Source organism: Chinchilla lanigera, unplaced genomic scaffold, assembly GCF_000276665.1.
Source record: "Chinchilla lanigera isolate Chin_1 unplaced genomic scaffold, ChiLan1.0 scaffold00014, whole genome shotgun sequence".
NCBI lineage: Eukaryota > Metazoa > Chordata > Mammalia > Rodentia > Chinchillidae > Chinchilla > Chinchilla lanigera.
The window spans coordinates 7,586,174-7,604,740 of record NW_004955415.1 but is presented as its reverse complement, the minus strand read 5'-3'; the positions used below and the strand labels follow the sequence as shown (position 1 = coordinate 7,604,740).

The 18,567-nt window shown below is 40.4% G+C and overlaps 2 protein-coding genes across 6 annotated transcripts in view; one reads left to right on the top strand and one right to left on the bottom strand.

Annotated features, from left to right (window-relative positions):
* Tcerg1 (transcription elongation regulator 1) overlaps positions 1 to 7,184 on the top strand; it is a 67,659-nt gene extending 60,475 nt beyond the window's left edge. For all 5 annotated transcript variants that reach the window (XM_005380673.2, XM_005380670.2, XM_005380669.2 and 2 more), the window contains 4 exons: positions 2,673 to 2,852; positions 3,499 to 3,582; positions 4,867 to 4,967; positions 6,144 to 7,184. In XM_005380673.2, the coding sequence (XP_005380730.1) occupies positions 2,673 to 2,852; positions 3,499 to 3,582; positions 4,867 to 4,967; positions 6,144 to 6,345 (567 nt within the window). In that variant the 3' untranslated portion in view covers positions 6,346 to 7,184. The remainder of the gene's footprint in view (positions 1 to 2,672; positions 2,853 to 3,498; positions 3,583 to 4,866; positions 4,968 to 6,143) is intronic.
* Positions 7,185 to 8,154: 970 nt separating this feature from the next.
* Gpr151 (G protein-coupled receptor 151) lies at positions 8,155 to 11,783 on the bottom strand. Its single transcript, XM_005380667.1, has one exon. It carries the CDS (start codon positions 11,656 to 11,658, stop codon positions 10,441 to 10,443), a length of 1,218 nt encoding a protein of 405 aa, XP_005380724.1. The 5' UTR covers positions 11,659 to 11,783; the 3' UTR covers positions 8,155 to 10,440.
* Between the last annotated feature and the right edge of the window lie 6,784 nt (positions 11,784 to 18,567).

Genomic DNA, 18,567 nt, shown 5'->3' with positions numbered 1-18,567 from the left:
CCTTTAGATTCCACATATAAGTTAGGTCATGTGTTTTTTTGGTGGGGATTTTGGTGGGTTTTCTCTTTTTGGTTTTTGGCTTTGAGACTGCACAACTCTCTGTGTAGCTCAGGCAGGCCTCAAATTCATGGCGATCTCCTGCCTCAGTCTTCCTAGTGCTGGGATTGCAGGCACGCACCGTCTCGCCCAGTGTGGGTTTTGTTTTCTGCTGGCTTATTTCACCTAAATTAATGTCCTCCAGGTTCATCACGTCATAAATGACAGGGTTTTCTTCTTTTTTGCGCTGAAAGTAACGTGTGTGCAGATGTGTCACTCCGCGTTTTCTTTATCAGGTGATAGGTACTTTAGTTCCTTCCACATCTGGGGCATAGTGGATAATGATGCAGTGAACCTTGGAGTGCAGATCTTGCTTCAACATACTGATTTAATCTCTTTTGTGATATATACTTGGAAGTGGAATTACATGAGTAGTTCTGCTTTTAGGTTTTACTTATGGTATTTTATTTTGTTTTGTTTTCCTTTGATACTAGATATTGAACCCAGGGATGGTCTGCCAGTAAGCTACAGTCATAACCCTATTTACGTTTTATTATGAGACAGGATCTTGCAGAGTGGTCCAGGATGGTTTCAAAGTCATAATCCTCCTGCCTCAACCTCCCAAGTAGCTGGAATTATAGGCATGTGGCATCATGCTAACTCCATGTTAGTTTTTTTGAGAAACCTTATTGTAACAGCTTATGAGAGTTCCCATCTTAATAATGCTTCTTCTATCTTAGGATAAAAGTGTTTTCATTTGTTGTTGTTGTTGTTTTTTGTGTGGGGGATTGAACCGAGGGCCTTGCAATTGCTAGTGCTGTACTGAGCTCTATCTCCCATCCCAGTAAAAGCCATTGTTAATAGGTATGAGGTAATACCTCTTTGCTTTATGTGTCTTTTTGTGCCAGTACCATCTGTTGTTATTATAACTGCTTTATAGTATATTTTGAAATCAGGGAGTCTGATGCCTTCAGCCTCATTCTTTTTGCCAAGATTGTTTAGGCTCTTTGTTTTGGGTCTTTTGTGGTTTTGGATTAAGTGTTTTTTTCTGTTCTTACGAAAAATGACATTGGAATTTTGATGAGGATTATACTGAATCAGTCAATCACTTGGGGCAGTGTGGACATTTTAACAATGTCCTGTGTTTTGAATGAACACAGGATATCACTGTGTTTTCAGTTCCTCCTTCAATGTTTTATAGTTTTCAGTATACCTGAGTATTTTGTTGCTATTGCAAGTGGGATTATTTTCTTAATATTCTTTTTGATAGTTTGTTAGTCTGAGGAAAGGCTACTAATAACTTGTATGTTCCTTTGTATCCTGAAACTTTACTGAATTTATCTGTCAGTGCTAATGGTGTTTTGGAGTCCTCAGAGTTTTCCATATATAAGATCGTATGGTCAGCAGACAGGTTACTTTGACTTCATTTCTCAGTAGGTTGTCTCTTTCTTTCTCTTAATTAATTGTTATAGCTATGACTTCCAGTATTGTGTTGAAAAACAATTTGGAGAATGAACAGTTTGCTTTTATCTGAGAGGAAAAACTTTTTTAGCATTTCACTGTTGAGTATGGTGTTAGCTCTGGGTTTGTCCTATATAATCTTTATTGTGAGATATAGTTCATTTATTTCTGGAGAGTTTTTGTCATGACAGGATATTGCATTTTATCAGATAACTTTTTTCTGCATCTGTTGAGTGTGGTTTTTATCCTTTGTGGTATATCATGTTTATTGATTTGCATATATTGTCATCTTGGCTGTGTTACTTATGCTTAAAGGTGTCACTTCCAGTAGATAGTTGGTAAATACAAATTTGAATTCAAAGCTTTGTTTGCATTTTTTTTTTCAGATGCTTAATGCTCTAAGAATATAGAAATACCACCTATAGGGGCTGGGAATTTAGCTCAGTGGCATAGCGCCTGCCTGGCAATCGCAAGGTCGTGAGTTTGATTCCCGGTACCAGAAAAAAACCAAAAAGAAAAAAAGAAAAAAAAATACCACCTATAGTTAGTAAGGTATTAAATAAATACCTAAGTAGTATTTAATGTTCTTGTGGATTGTGGTTCAAAGGAGATACCTTCTTTTCATCTTTCTCCATCTCTAAACATATTTTATAGCTTAGTTGAATAATAGGAGGTAAGATTTCTGGCATAAAAGAAAGTGGATTTTTAGTACCTTATTAACTAAGATGGTGTTACCAAAACAGAAGCTGCTTTTCTAGATCATTGGAAATGCATATTGCTTATTGGTTGACTAATAACGTAGTGTCCTGAACTGATTAACTTGGTGAAAATTCTATTTCATGACCTTTTACCACAAGATTTGTTTATAGTCGAGTCCAGTAATGCTGAACATTTTATTTATTTATTTTTTTTATTTTTTTTTTAATGCTGAACATTTTAGAGCTTTTAGTGATACACCCTACTATGGCATGCATGCCGAAGGTTTGCCACTACTGGGGTAGTCAAAGGGATATATTTTTTCAGAGAATGAGAATGTTAATTTTTAACATTCTCAGTGTGACCCTCCTTTTTTAAGGTAGAAGTTGGGTTTATCATTCTTGAACTAGCTAAGTGAGCCTTGCATTGTTAAAATACAAAAAGTCCGTTTGGTGAGATAGGTGGTTCTCTGTCTTTAGGTACGTTCTTCAGATGTGTCATGGTCTGATACTCGAAGGACGCTCCGTAAAGATCACCGCTGGGAATCTGGATCCTTATTGGAAAGAGAGGAGAAGGAAAAGCTTTTTAATGAACACATTGAAGCACTTACCAAAAAGAAAAGGGAGCACTTTCGGCAACTTTTGGATGAAACCTCTGCGGTGAGAGTCTCTTATTTTTCCTATTTTTCATGTGGATTGATAGGATTTTTAGTGTCGTATTTAGATCAGTTGATGAAATTCATAAATTTTATGGCACTTGCTGCTTTTTTTTTTTCAGTATGTTGTGGCATTCTTACTATTTAGAAATTACTTTCTGCAGTTTTCAAATTCAGAACAGTTTCCTCTGGTAATTGAAAATGTCCCCTGGCTGTATGTGATCGATGATAACTCCTGATAATAGATTTAGTAAATTCCTTCCTTTGCTCCATTTTCAATTTGGTACTATGGCCCCTTGTTTGGCAGTTTTTACACTTTGTTATCCAGGTTTTATTCCTGTTTCTGTGCTCTCTTTTTGGTGATGGTTTCTTCAGAAATTATGATGTTTGCCCATGTAAATACAGGGTTTGCAGGTGATTGTCTTAGGCCACCTTGAAAGTATGGCCATGAAAATAACTCTTGTGGCAAGCCAACAAAAAGAAATTGCATTAAAGCTGCTTCCCTGTCCCTAACTAGTCCAGTTACGCTTGGGCATTACAAGAGATTGCAGGTCAGTGTGTAATATTATGTACCGTATGTGCTGCAGTTTGACCCTCTAAATAAAAATGAGTTGTATTTATGTTCCTTATTCACTTGTTTTTTTTCAAAGATTACCTTAACATCTACGTGGAAAGAAGTAAAAAAAATAATTAAGGAAGATCCTCGATGCATTAAGTTCTCCTCTAGTGACAGGGTAAGAGAATTTTGTATCTGAGATTTACGGTTAGTTTGTAAATATTGGTTGCTTAATTAGCAGCACTCGTATCTTGACTAAGATGAAGTTGATGGTTTTAAATAGATTACTTAAGTGTATGAGAAATGAAGGTGAATTTTAAGTTCATACTTTTAAGGTCATACTGTAATATGAATTTTAAGTTAATATGGCAGTATGTTAATAAGAAGCCATAACCTAAAGTGTAAAATTTTAACTTGTGCATTTAAGCTTGTAATTTGGGAGTCTAGAGATTGAATCTGTGCTTTATTTTATTTTCTTGTAAGGTCTCATTAAGTAGACATATTGAGACTGGCAGTTGATCCCAAGCTAGCAAAGCACCTGACCTTTAAGCCACACGAGTGAACCGCCACTACATGAACCTGACCTGTTCAGAGACTTTATAGTTAGAGGAAACTCAGGTGCAGGAAGTTTTTAGCCCTGTCCTCATGTACTCTGATTCCTTTGTAGCAAATAAATGTACCTAGGATCTCAGATAGTGTATGATGTTAGGAAAAGTATTGTTTACTGCAGTCCATTTAATCCCTTGGCTTTTTATGTGGTTTTTCTTCCCATTGTTCCCCTTATTCTTTCCCCTCAAACTCACATAAGCTAGATTTTGTGTGGACCGACCACAGAATACACATGGTTGGGAAAGAGTGGTAGACCCATAGCTTGCAGACCTCTTAGTTTTTAACTTTTCTGATGATTTAAAATGGATAGTAAAGTTTTTTTTTTTTTTTTTTAGACCTGAGAGTATATCTCTCTTTATTGTTTCCTACTAGAACGCTACATGCTCAGTCTAAGTTCTGAGTGTTATCTTATACTTGTGTATATTCATAGTGTATGTCATTATTGTTTTTATGCTTGAAGATTTAAATATAGTCTGCAGGAGATGAACACTCAATTCTTAGTTCCTTATTTTAAGAGTGTCTAGTGCCTACCGCATGAGGTTCATGAAGATTGAAGTAGATGACCACTGTAAAATGCTAAGCAGTACAGTGCATAGGAAGCCCTGGAGTTTCAGCTATACACAGTTCCTCTTTTGTGGGTTTTTTTCATTTGCCTTAAACATGTTTTATAAGTTGTGTACTTTAATAAATTTTATAGGAACAAGATATAGCCTATTACCTTTTTTTTTTTGAATTTTAATTTTATTACGTGACAACAAACTGCTGGTTTAATGAATAATTAATGTTTATTTTGGAATTAATGGGTTCTTTTTCACTAATGTTTGCTGTTCTGTTTTTGTTTTTGTTTTTGCAGAAAAAGCAAAGAGAGTTTGAAGAATATATCAGAGACAAATACATCACAGCCAAAGCTGACTTCAGGACGCTTTTGAAAGAGACCAAATTTATAACATACAGGTGTGTGCAGTGGAAATGTTTCATATCAACAGTTATTGTCTTTACTAGACTTTACTCTTAACAGCCAGAGCATACTTTCATTCACACACATGTTGACATTATTAATTTTTAGGACTAAGAAGATGCCAACTTTTATCTAAGGCCAGATACAGCCCATATGTACTATACCTTTTTTCTTTTCTTTTTTTTCTTTTTAAAGAAAGGGCCCAGATGTCAATTCTTATTTTGTGTTACCCACCCATCCAGTTTTTAAAACATACTTTTGTTTTTACTTCACTGCTTTTTAAGAGTACTCTCGATTATAGAAGAAGTGTATTCCACGAAGAGGCTTTTAGAAAAATCCTTCACTGTCAATTATCTTTGCTTCCTCTGAGGACTATTCAGTGTGGCTAGACTATTTAATACCTGAAATTATCTACCTAAGCTCAGCAGAAACATTTTTTTCCCAGAGAAAAGCAGTTTGCTGGATACATTTAAATAATTTTTTAATTATAAAATCAGGACCTTTAAAATAAGATTTCTGTGTGACATACCCACTAGTTTCTCACTCCCAGTTATTTCTCGTCAGGAAAATAATTTTGAATTGCTTTCCAGTCAATACGCAGGAAACCATTTTTGTTTAATGCTCAGAATCTTTCTTTAAAAGAAAAATTTGAAACATCTTAAGGGTATGTGCACGGGAGGATAGATAGTGCTGAGGGTGTGGTTTTTAGGTATTTTGTCACTTGGATTTTTTGGTCAGGATCCTTAATGTTTTGCATCAGCTTGGGCTTTTAAATTAGATGTGAAGTAAGACTTCTTTCTACATTTTTATAGTTAATTTAGTGAAAGATGTGAAAGTGAAAGCTTGTGAGAGATGCTGGGATTGGCAGCCCTGCAGACTGAAGTCCTCTGTTCATCCACAGAACAGGTACAGCACGGGCAAGATTTACCCACCCACCCTCAGCCCTGATCTGGAGGGACCACCAGTAGGGGTGGGAGGGTAATTCAGCTTCTGAGGCCCTTTCACTCCTTGGAGTCTTTGCTGAGGTGACTTACAAAGGTGACTACTGCAGTGAAATTTTTCTTAAAAAAAAAATGGCAACACAATTAGGAACTAGATGGACATTTCCAGCTCATTTTTGAAAGACCGGTGAACAGCAGTCAGTAATTCTTGGATTTCTTTTCTTATTTCAGATCCAAAAAGCTAATCCAGGAATCTGATCAACACCTGAAAGATGTAGAAAAAATTTTGCAGAATGACAAACGGTATCTAGTACTGGACTGTGTGCCGGAGGAGAGGCGCAAACTGATCGTGGCGTACGTTGATGACCTGGATCGCCGGGGTCCACCCCCACCTCCCACAGCATCAGAGCCCACCAGACGATCAACAAAATAATTCTAAATACTGTTCCCCAGGAGTATCTATTCAACATGCTTGCATGAGCCAATTTTCAGGTTTTTACATATATGTGCATTAGTCAACCTATTGCCGAACCACCTGACAAACAGAAGGAGAAGCAGTTTCTGAACAGAACACTTTGGAAATATTTATGCTTTTCTTTGTGTGGCATGACAGACATACATACTCAAATATAGGCTGTCTCTAGTAAATCTAAAATATTGAAGCTAAAAATCATCCTTTTATGAGGTGTGGAAATCAGTGATTTGGTGACGTTCTTTCTAGCAGTGTTATACATGCAAGACATAGAGCATTTGTGGTTTGAACTGAAAGATGCAGATACAGACTCCAAGAAAACCTAAGTTGGGGGGTGTTTTGTTTTGATTTTGTTTCTTAAAGCGGGTAAAAAAGAAAACACTGAAAATTGAAATCTTCCAGGGGCTAAGATTATTATAATGGACACACTTTTACTTTCGTCTCTAAGGAACAGTTTAGTTCTATTTGTTCACTTCTGTGCTCTGATTATCCCTCTGATCAATAGGCTGAGCCTTGCTGTTAGCCTGAGAGAAGACTTACCTAGTAATTTCTTCTCAGGTGTGGAACCATGTGCAGACTAACATGTTGGCCAGAATAGGACTGCTGGTTAAACATTTTATTCTCAATTAAATGGCCTTTATCAATATTCTGAATTAGACAACAAAATTCCCGTTCTGGGTGTTCTCTGTAAACTATACTCCTGTTTGAATGTTAAACTTTTGTTTCTAAAGTTTAATTTTAAGATGTTTGAATGTTCAGTTTATGTATTTGAACTACAATAAACCAACCATTTTTATATATGTGGATGGTATATGGTTACTGTTACATGATGTATAAAAACTTGTTTTTAAAAGGAGCAGCAAATTGAATTTGGCACAAAGTTAACTGTAAATCTTAAGTATTAGTTTTTAAAGCCTTGAATATAATACAGTATGTTTAGTATCAAAGAAGGAATTTGTAGAGAACCAGTTTTCTTGGTGCTCAAGTCTCTTAGTAATACCTATTGCTTGAAAGCAAGAAGATGCAAATTTTTTTTTAGCGATCTTGTTTTTATCACTTATATTGACATATTGATGGTGTGTTCCTTTCTTATATCCTTTCAGCATATCATGGGCAACACACCAGGAAATTTACCTTTGACTCCCAATTGCTTTTTTTTTGGGGTGGTGGGGTAGTGGGTCCTGGGCATTGAACCCAGGGCCTTCACACTCATACCCTCAGCTCCTTTTTATTTTGAGCTCACTAAGTTGACCAGGCTGGGCTCACAATATTCCTGTTTCATCTCTCATAGATTTCCAGCTTTAGGGTGCCACATAAATGTGTAAGCAATACATGTATGTTAATAGGATTATTTTCCCTGTTACCTCATACCTACTATAGTTGCATAAAAACCTAGAAAAGAGGAAGTATCAGCAGGTCTGTATTTGCATTTTTTGTGTTATAGTCACAGACAAAAATTGACATCCAACCTAGGCGTGGTGGCGCACGCTTGTAATCCCAGCACTGGGGAGGCTCAGGCAGGAGGATCCTTGCAAGTTCAAGATCAGCCTGGGCTGCAAAGTGAGCTCAAGACCAGCCTAAACTGTATAGAGAGACCCTGTCTCAAAAAGACCAAAAAGAAAAGAAAAAGTTGACATCCATCGTATTTAGTAGGTAGCTTAAATGTATCAGGTGCCATAGAAATTACATGGACTCATATAGAGACCAGCGTTGACAGATCAGACTAAGGTGTTAACCTATGAAATTGTTAAACAGGAATTATATTTTTCCTTTTTTTTTTTTTTTCTCTTTTTGAAATTTATTTTTGTAAAATCAGAGTGATTTTTAAGTTTTATAAGGAAACTGAAGTGCTTGTGAAAAGGAACATAACCATTAAGGAAGTGTGAGTGCCCTGCAAAGGTGACATTTCTAGAATGCTTTTTTGCTATTCTGAATTTCCCCTGGCATTGTTCTCCCACTCACCACATTCGTTTCTCACAGCAGTGCTTGGAGGGGTCTGTTGCTCTACCGCTGAGCTATCCCTCCCGGAGTTATCTATTTATAAATCCGACTTTCGTCTTGAAATATATGAGTTTGATATCTAAGGTGCAAATTAAGCTTTCCATGCAGAATTTTTTTTTAAGGAATCAAGTCAGGACACTGTCAGGTTCTTAGTGAAAAACTCATCATTACTGTGTTTCACTATCTGCATCTTGACTTGGTACTTGTGTCTGTAGCCTCTTTGCAACTCAGTGTAGCCTGAAACCTGTGCCTTTGTTAAGGCCCTGCTGCACCGTTAAACCTCTTTGTCCCAGTGATGATTCTGAAGTGGTAGTTCAGACACAGACAGCACTAAGCCTTCAAAAACTATCTGAAGTAAAACACAATTGTTTTTATTTTGTTTACAAGTTAAAATGTCAAACAGTGGAAGCTTCTACCTTATATTTAGTCTATCTAGTAAACATGAAAAACTTTTAATTCAAATGGTTCATCACAATTGCAATAACTCATGTATAAGTATGGTATCACAAAACAATATTTTGGATTATTGGGTTAAGTTATTATTTAGTTGAACATGCAAGTTTCAAATAAGATTTGTAAGGAATTGAGTAAAAAACAGCTCTACCTTCTGTATTGAAAAATGAACTAATTTCTTGTAAGAAAACAAAATGGGTAAGTCCACAGTCAGAACATTAAAATAATAGTTCTTTGCACAGAATATTCTTTTTGCTTTTTCTTTTTTAATGCTGCACACTATATCTGCAGTCCATTTTATTTTGTTAAGTTGCCCAGGCTGGCCTCAGACTTAGGATCATCCTGTCTTATCCTCTCAGTGACTGTAATTACAGCCAGGAACCGCCTTGCCTGACTGCATTATAAATTTTTCATATTTCCAAGTTCTCCACTGCTTGCTTAAGAGGGTTTTTTCCCCCCTTTAAGGACTCTGTCAGTGAAAATACACCAGAATTCCATAAGAAAGTAGTCAAGATCATGGATAAATGTCCTTTTTAAAAGGGGGAGGTGTGTAAATGTATGACAATTATTATGCTTTATTAGCTGTACTTTACTTTGCCATAAAATGAACAGTTAACTTAGAAGCCTTATAGTATTTTGTCAGGTGAACGGAGTTTAAGTTCATTGCTGTGGGTAAACTTAGTATCTTTTAACGAGAAAGACAAGTGAAGAGCATGCATATGTTATTAACCATACTTTATCTTGGGAGGAAGAAGATACTGGGAGGAAAAAAGTTCTGCTTGTTGGAGGGTAACTGTTTCCTGTGGTTTGGAAAAGGAAAGCCAATTTTTAAATTCTTTTTTCCGTATCAGTAGAGAGTGTCATTGCAGGCTGCTAAAATTCTGATTTTGAAACTGAAGACTTATTTAGATGGCTTTAAAAGATGATTAAGACAGCCTTTATGGCATAAGGCAAAGTCTGAATTTACTTAGACTTGGCCAAAAATAACCATAGTTTGAAATTAGTCCAAAAATTAGAGCAAGGTGGTGCTTCATAGTCTGTAAGCTTTGGTCAGGAAAATTACATGGGTTTTCATTAACATTTACTAAGCGAAAGAAGATAACATTAAATTTATTCAGTATGTTAAAGATTTTAAATTTTATTTTTTTGTACTGGGAATCGAGTATTAAGGTTCTTACATTTTGAGCTTGGTTATATGAAAACTCAACCGATAAAGTTAGGGACAGCAAGTTTCGAAAGAACCTCAAGGTAGATGGGCTTAGCTTTGGACAAAAGTAAGTTCCTCTCAGCTAGCACAATACAACATAGGACTGGCCCTAAGCGTACCCAGTGAAAATCATGGACCAGTGACAAAACAGCTGGGCTCTACTTTGGCAGCATCTTTACATGACATTTAAGGTTGATTTTTTTTGGACAGCCAGGTTATAATTCTCGAGCATAATTATTACATCGTATTCTACGTACCTATGTGTACATTTTAAAAATGCAGAATGTGAAGCATTTTATAATTCTTAATGGTAATAATTTTATATGGCAAAGTCAACAGCATTACTAAGCAGTATAAGTAAATACAGCAATCACTATTTTCTTCGAATTTTAATTCTATTTACCGCACCCCTGCATCTCTTGATCTTCATGTTCCCAGGGAATAGGGTCATTGTCTTGTGCACAAGGGACAGTGTCCCTCTCGTGCCAGAACTGCTCTACGTCAGGGAGGATGGGGATCTCTGCCTTCTCAGCCTTCTCTTTGCTGGCGCTGGGAGAGCTGGGTTTTTCTTTCCCTGGGATGGATGTCGGGGACTCTAGGGATGGGACCTTGTCGGGAAGGACCTCAGTGTTAGCAGCTGGTGTTTCCTGAGACTCCAAGGCAGTTGGGCTCTTGGTTACCATCCATTTCCACAAGGCTTTCAAGCCTTCCTTGAACTCTTCGGACATCACTAGAAAGATGAGAGGATTTGCTGAAGAGTTGGCAAACATTAGGACTTGAGACAGGGCTGTGAAACCCTGCGGTGGGCTTGGGCCTCCAGCCTTCAGGTGCCATGTCCACAGCCAGGCTATCCACTCAGGGAGCCACAGAAGAGCCGAGGTGACGGCAGTGCTCAGCAGCATCACTGTGAGTTGCTTAGAACGCATCTGATTCCTAAGGTTTTGAGTCTTTGTCCCTCGTTTTTTACATTGGCTGTAAGCTCTCCAGAAGTAAAAGCCGGCCACAAGTAATGGAAGGCAAAATACCAAGAGAGGGTAGAGCTTACCAAACATGGACATGAACTCTCTGGCCCTAGCTGGTACATCCATGAGGCACATTTCCACACCTGCGTGATTCCTGGTGGTGCTGAAAATCCATTCGGGCAGAGGCAGCAGGCTGGCCACTGCCCAGATGGCCAGCAGCGCTGACCAGGGGTTGCGGTTGTGTATACTTACTTGTTTGGCTGGATCACTTGCGTACATGAAGCATGCTTTGGCCACTGCAACAGTTGTCAGGCTCTTGGCTGCCAAGCACGTGTGGATGAACCAGTCAGAGGACTTGCAGACAAACCAGCCTAGATCCCAAACACCCTTAGAGTATGCTGTAGCTCGTACAGGTGCAGAAAACAGCAGGAGGAAGAGATCGGCCAGGCTGAGATTGAGAATCAGGGAGTAGATCATAGATGGTTTTCCTTTCCAAGCACCGTGAAGGAGGATGCCAATCACACACAAGTTCCCCACGAAGCCCACCAGGCAGACAGCCACCAACAGAGCCGGGATGACTGTCCTCCACTCCTTGGAGTCAGATGGCAGATACCCTCCAGCAAAATGGAGGTGAGCAAAGGAAGCATTCATGGCGCTGGAGTGGGAGTTGGCCAAGGCAGCTGTCCTGGCTCCTTACAGAAGATAGCTTCTTATTTATGGCTGTCTTTCTCCTTTGGCTCTTTTTTGCATAGGGGTAAGAAACCCGATGTCATCAGTGTCAGATACACTTCTGGATCCTCCTCCTCACTTGTCTGCTGAGAGCAGAAGGTGGAAGGCTGTCTGCTAAGCTCTTCCCTGCTGCGTGCATATACCTGTGAGTGCATTGAACCGGAAGCAGGAATGCAGCGTTGCTGCTCATTAGCAAGTCTGATTCTAAATACCACCCGGTAGAGTAATAAAAACACTCATAAATGATAGATGAGGAGTACATGCATGCAAGTGGGACATGTTCCTGGAGGGTGGCAGGGGGTGTCACTACAGCCAGTCAAGGCAATTATTTTTCAAAGAGCTGTTTCTAAAATCTTCCCGGTAGTCTATAATTCAGCAAGTTTATACCACGTCTGAACCAAGTGCTTTATATTTAAGCATCAAAATCCCCTGGATAACTTCCATCTGGTAAATTTGGACAAGGGCCCCAAATTTGCAGTTCTGACAAGTTCCCAAGGGGTGCAGATGCTGGTGGTGAGGAGTCCACACTTTAAGAACTACTGTGTTTAACCCAGAACCAAGTGCCCTCTGCCTGCCCCCTTGGCAGAGATAAGATGCTTTTACCCACCCTCTCCACCACCTCAGTCCCCTGACCAACTGCTGATAGCAGGCCCAGCCGGATGATGAAAAAACAGTTGGAAGAAGCCCTATTAAGTCTAAGCATGGGTGACTCTTAAGTTTTAGTCCATTCTGAGTTTTTTAGAGGTAATTTTGGAGCTCTGGATTGGAACTGGTTTAATGAGACTTCCATGAGTGATGGCAATGAAGGCAACCAAATAATGAATTCAGAGGCTTTTCAGTGAATTCCTAAAGGACTGACCAAGACTGACATAAAAGGGAAGTCACCAATTTCTATGCTGAAGGCATTTATGAGCATTTAAGGGAATGACATCGTAAAGTTTGGAAATGAAGATAATCCTCAGATAAAATTCTAGAACCCACCTAAAGCTGAGAAATGTTCAAGGCACTGGGTACTCCGGATCAGATTAGAGAAGCCAGAGAAATGGGTTTGTGGAGTTGAAGTGAAGATACATGCTCCCTGAGTGCGGCTGAATCAGAAATGGTTTGTGTGGAGGGTAAGCACAGCTGAACGGCAGCCCGCTGGATTCTGGCACTAATTCTCCTTGCACCAGTTTTTCTGGGGAAAGGAAAAGGGTGAGATTGTAAAATTCACAGCCTGAGAACTCAGTAAGTGCTGACCATGTGGCTCCTGGGGACACTCAGCAGCCTTGGTGAGTTTCAGATTCTTTCCCTTTCTCTCTAGGAGGTAGAAGATGGGTCGCCAGGGCTAAGGGTGGGCAAAGGCTGCTGATAGGCGTAAAGAACTTTGGGGGAGATAGAAATGTTTTAAAATGGGATTTCCGGGTATCTGTACAACTCTGTAATTTCACTAAAACCTTAAACTGTACACTCACTACATCTGTGGTGCATAAGTAATACCTCAATATATGTTTTTCAAAGAAAAAGTTATTTGGGGTAGAAAAAAGGTTAAAAAGCAGATTGTTCTGCTCTTAAGATGCTGAGTACCCTCTGGCAGAGGGGACACTGTATTCTGAAACTGTTGGGAAAATTTTTTAGGAAGGTTTGTAGAGAAGGTGACTGGCGTAGAAGGACCAAAGCAAAGAACAGTGCTGGGTGGGAAGAGATCTGGGCAGAGCAGAGAAAGGAGAGCCAGAGTGCGGGGAGTTTGCAGCCTCTGAGGCCGGGGTTCACGGGCTTTGTTCATTTCCACACACACGTGACAGCCTTAGTGACGGGCAGCTGCTACTCGAAACGCCACAGCTGGGTCCTGCATTGCTTCTCTTGACAGGGACACCGCCCGCCATGATGCTTCCAGGAGGTAACCCTTGGAAAGTGACAAGCAGGAATAAAGCACAATTTGAGCTGGAAACATTTAAAAATCTTTTATAGTCAAAGTGGAATTGATATTTAAGTTGCGAGGGGCCCCAGCCAGCTTAATTTTCAGAAGAACCCAGACAAAGCAAATTAGTGGCCACCCTTATACCTGGGTTCTGGGTAAGCCCAGCTCAGTGGCCACCTCTTACTGACAGTGGGTAAAGTTTGCCTTCTAGTTCAGACTCCAGGGTACTGCTAATAATTGTGTTACGACGTTTAGTGTGTCCTAACTGCCAGCGTCTGAGCCACAAATTCCAGACCCTTGAATCCTCATGACTATGGGAGAGGGAGATGAATACCATCCCCTCCTTACAGATAACACTGAGAAGTAGAGAAATATAATAACCTCTCTGTGGGTCAGTAGATTGTACACAGTAGATAACAGGGTTTGGATGGCAGCCCCCGTGGGTCTGACTTCAGATTTGGGGCTCCAGAGCTGTTTATAAATTATGCTATCTTGCCCCAACAAAGAAGTTGAGGGATATTGCTCTTGAAGCAACGAAGTTCTCAAATTAACATAATTCCGTTCACAGGGCATTTATTGAGCATTTTGGCACAGGGAAAATAAAACATGCCATTTTGGTGACTATTTCCTGAACCCTGCTTTGGGCCAGGCATGATGCTAAACTCATGTGGAGGCTTTTGCTTGAGGTTCTACGATCTAGTGGGAGAGACAAACAAATCTCAGTGACAATGTCCTTGAAGAGTCCTGGCTGCTGTGGATGCCTGGAGCAGGGGCACCTGATCCACACCAGAAGCTGAGGGGTTGAAGGAGGCTCCAGCAAAAGGTGTTGGAATAATCACTCCTGGAACTGTGACCTTAGCCACGCACCTGCCCGCTCATTTCTGCAGAACCTTTTCGGAGCTCATAGTTACTGTGCTGTCACTACTTGAGTGTTTGACACACCCGGAAACAGCTGCTGCTGCTGCTTGGAGAAGTTAACCCTGGTTGCTTCCACCTGTGACAGCTACCCTCCCTCCTCTTCCTCCAGGTGTCCGGGCTTTGGGCATGAAAGCTGTGTGGCCACACTATCTTTCGAATTTGGGTAAAGCTGTGCGTGGAAGAGGGGCCTCAGGCCAGGCCTGGCTGGCCAGTGGCAGTTTGCTGGCAGGGTGGCGAGCTCTGAGCCATGCTCAGCTCTCACGACACCTTCCCTGCCACCAATAGAAAGGCTGTCCTGGATGGCCTTTGCGGACGAGCATACATTGCTGGGATTTTCTTCCTCTAGACCCCGGCTTGTGCTCTTTTTCAACTACAGTTACCGTGCTTTGGAGTGGTAGCTTTTGCTGTGGGCCTTCCTGACTGAGAGGCCTATTAGGTACTTAGTGTCTGGTGTCCCAGTGTCATTCTTTCAGGGCCACAGAACAAGAATCCTTCTCTAAGGTAAGTTGAGAAGCTGGGCTGGGCCTGGGTGGCCGCTCCTACAAGAGACCTCTCCTGCTTTTGCTGTAGCTCTTGCATCCCACTGTGGGGAAAGACGGTGGGAGAAGATTGGTGGAACTGTTAGTTACAAAACCAAGTCTGGAAGATTATTTCACATGTAATCTAAGGAGGCATTTCTTACATATTTGCTTACATTTCCAGATTTGTGGCCACTCTATCTTTCGAATTTCACAGTGTCTGTGAGATCCAGGGGCTGGGGTTTAGGGGACTGAACCCTGACTCTGAACAGTGAGGCTCGTAGATCAGAAAGGAGCCCTGTGGACTCGGCTCGGGTCTTATTTTGTAGGTGTGGAGACAGGTGCTCTCAGCGGTGAGTGACTGTTCCTGTCGAGGTCGGCCAGGCTTGAGCTAGGAGCCCAGGAATCTCAGCTCCCGGGTGGATGTACTGCTTTCTTCCCCTGTCCTACTTTTTCCTGCCGGCATTTTTGGCCTTCATTAGTAACTGGCTGTTTTGCCTTTATGGAGGGTTAAGATCTGGACATCGACGATGGCTTTTTAGAAAACACAGAGCGAGAGTGTGTTTGCGTGGTGCTGGCTTGCATTAAAAGCCAGCCTTTCTTTTCTTGAAAAAAACATTCATAGTCCTACGAAATGTGACTGCAGGTAATATTTTGGGGTATATTATTTTGCTCTTCTTTTTTTAAGAGTTTATGTTTATGTGACTATAATACAAATTACCATTGCAGACTATTTTTGTTATAATGTAATCAGGGGCCTTAGTCAACTGAAAATACTGTAGAGAAGTGTGTTAGAAATTGATTTATCCTCAGTGAACAAGACAAGGGTGGCTACTTTGTAGGGACAGCATCGTAGGACAGCGTTTTCAGCAAGTAAAGCATTAAAATATCTCTAGAGGCCCAGAATAGTCCTGCTGTAGACATAAAAAACCCATTCCTGGCTATATATGTCCTATTTTTGCAGAGTATTATTTGTTGTGGGCCCTTACTGAAAGATATGTTCTGTCATTTGGAGTAAAATCTAGTCATTAAAAATTCATTGCTGGCCAGTCATGGTGGTACACACCTGTAATCCCAGCACTCAGGAGGCTGAGGCAGGAAGACTGCTGTGAGTTCAAGGCCAGCCTGGGCTACAAAGTGAGTTCAAGGACAACCTGAACTGGATAGCAAAATCCTCCCCCCCCCCCGCCGCCCCAAAAAAGGAACAGAGAAATCCATTGCTACAGCCATCCTGTACAATGAACTTTTTCACATATTTTTTTTTGTTTTGTTTTTCTCCGGTACCGGGAACCGAACTCACGACCTTGCGCTTGCCAGGCAGGCGCTTTTGCCGCTGAGCTAAATCCCCAGCCCCTTTTTCACATATTTTTAAAAAAACTATTTCACTGAGCTATAATTCATATGTCATACAATTCATCCCTTAAAATATACCATTCAAGGTTTTAAGGATATTCATTTTTTCCTGTCTTTCCCACCCTGAGGGGTCAGCATGCTTGTGATAGTCTCTGTAGCACCACGAGAGCTGTTTCTGTGAAGATCAAACCTGCAGAGGGCGTGGCATCTTCACAGGCATCTAACATCCAGACACCCATCCGGGGACTAGAAGAGCTGGGGAAGGAAGTGTAGCGCTCAGAGATCCAGCACTGCTTTGACTTTGATGACTTCACCTTCCTTGAGTCCTAGACTTCAGGAAGTTGGTGGTTGGTCGTTACAAAGCTGTTTAGTTGCTGAATTTTAAAATGAGAGAGGCAATTCTTGTTCATAGGTTTTAACTTTTATGTTTACTCTGGGAAGAAAAAAATTACTATTATATAAACTGAGGGAAAACCTGAATAAATCGCCCATTTTTCTCTCTGAATAAGCCCTTTAGGCTTTGCCTACTCTTAGTTACTCGCTTTTAGTTGGTGGGAAACAAGTCTGACATGTGGGTTGGGGTGGTAACAATCGAGGGGTTTGTTCCAATCTCCTTTCCCCATGGCTCATCAGCTCCTAGATGTTTCTGGGCCCTCTTCCTGGCGACTCAGATTTGAGGCTCCACGTATGTCTGCTTTGTGGGTAGATTCTCTTGCAAAAAGTGTCTTTGTAGGGATTGGCGTACTGCACAATGGACAAACGAGCCTGGCTTGGTTACATTACCTTTATTTTTTGGTTACATTACTTTTTAATCTTGACCATAAAAAATATATTCCACTGGGTGCAAAATATTTGTCAGTCACCTTTTCTACTGAGTACATTAAAACAACAACAAAATCCTTTCTCATTACAAATTCCTGCTGAAACTATAGGAAATTATTTTGGTCATTTCTTTTAATGGTTTTCCTCTAAAACATGTCTGCTTTATGCATTGTTTTATTTCTTTGTTATAATTAAGAAGTGGACATACCTCTATAGCTTTTACCTTCATAAACATTTTTAGGTAGAAGAGGTGGTAATGTTTTATAGAAGGAGACTGTGGTGTTCCAGAGGTTGTGACTTGTGGTAGTGATAACGCTGTTTAGTTGCTGAATTAAGATCGACCCTAAACCTATATTCAATCTGATTTCAGTTCTTTCCATCAGACCCCCCCCCCCCCCAGGGAGACCTCAAGATCTCTAGAGACATTTTTAGGCAACCTTTATGGGTTTACTATTGCTCTGTCTGTGTAAATTATCACAAATTTATTATTTTAAAACAACACAAATTACAGTAAAAGTTAAGTGGTCCTAAAATCAATATGTCAGCGGGGCAGTATTCATTCTGGAGGCTGTAGGGGAGATTCTGTTTCCTTGCCTCTTCCAGATTTTAGTTGCCCACATTCTTTGGCTCATGGCCCCTTCTTCCATCTCCAAAGCTAGTGGTACAGCAGCTTCAAATCCCCACCCTCATTTCCATCATCATGTCTTCTCTGACAGATTTTCCTGCCTCCCTCTTACAAAGTTCCCTTGATTATATTGCACTTTGTTGGGCTGGGGGTGGAGGGCTGATGGTATTTTCGCAGGTGAGGTCCCCAGAGAAAAGAAAGCTTTGAAGCTGACAACAGCAAGCAAGCATCTTTCTTTATTGTTTGGCTTGTATATATTGGCCATCATCAAGGTTTACACTTGTGTACAGTCACAACCATGTAGCGCATGCACAGTTGCCTATGCTGTCTTGCTTATATAAGTGTACCCTGTTGTGCCCCTGTGCTAGAAGCAGAGTCCTGTCCCGAGTCCTCAGATGCCTCATTCGGGCTTTGAAGCAATCCAAAGTGGCTCCCCACACACTTGCTTTAATAATCCAGGCTAACATCCCCATCTCAAAATCTGTTTTGTTTTTTTTTAAAAAATCTTTAAGCACAGCATCAAAGTTCCTTTTGCCGTATAAAGTAAAATGTTCACAGGTTCTTGTGGTTAGGTAGTAGATATCATTGGGGACTATTGATTTATCACATATCTTAAAAGAAATGTTAGTAAGTTTGAGAAATTCTGGATGAAACCAATAGGGCATCTCTGAACTCTAAGAAAGAACAATTTCTAC

What these genes read in the sequence shown, in the direction of transcription:
- Gpr151 (XM_005380667.1), bottom strand. Translation starts at nt 11,658, where the DNA reads ATGAATGCTTCCTTTGCTCACCTCCATTTTGCTGGAGGGTATCTGCCA.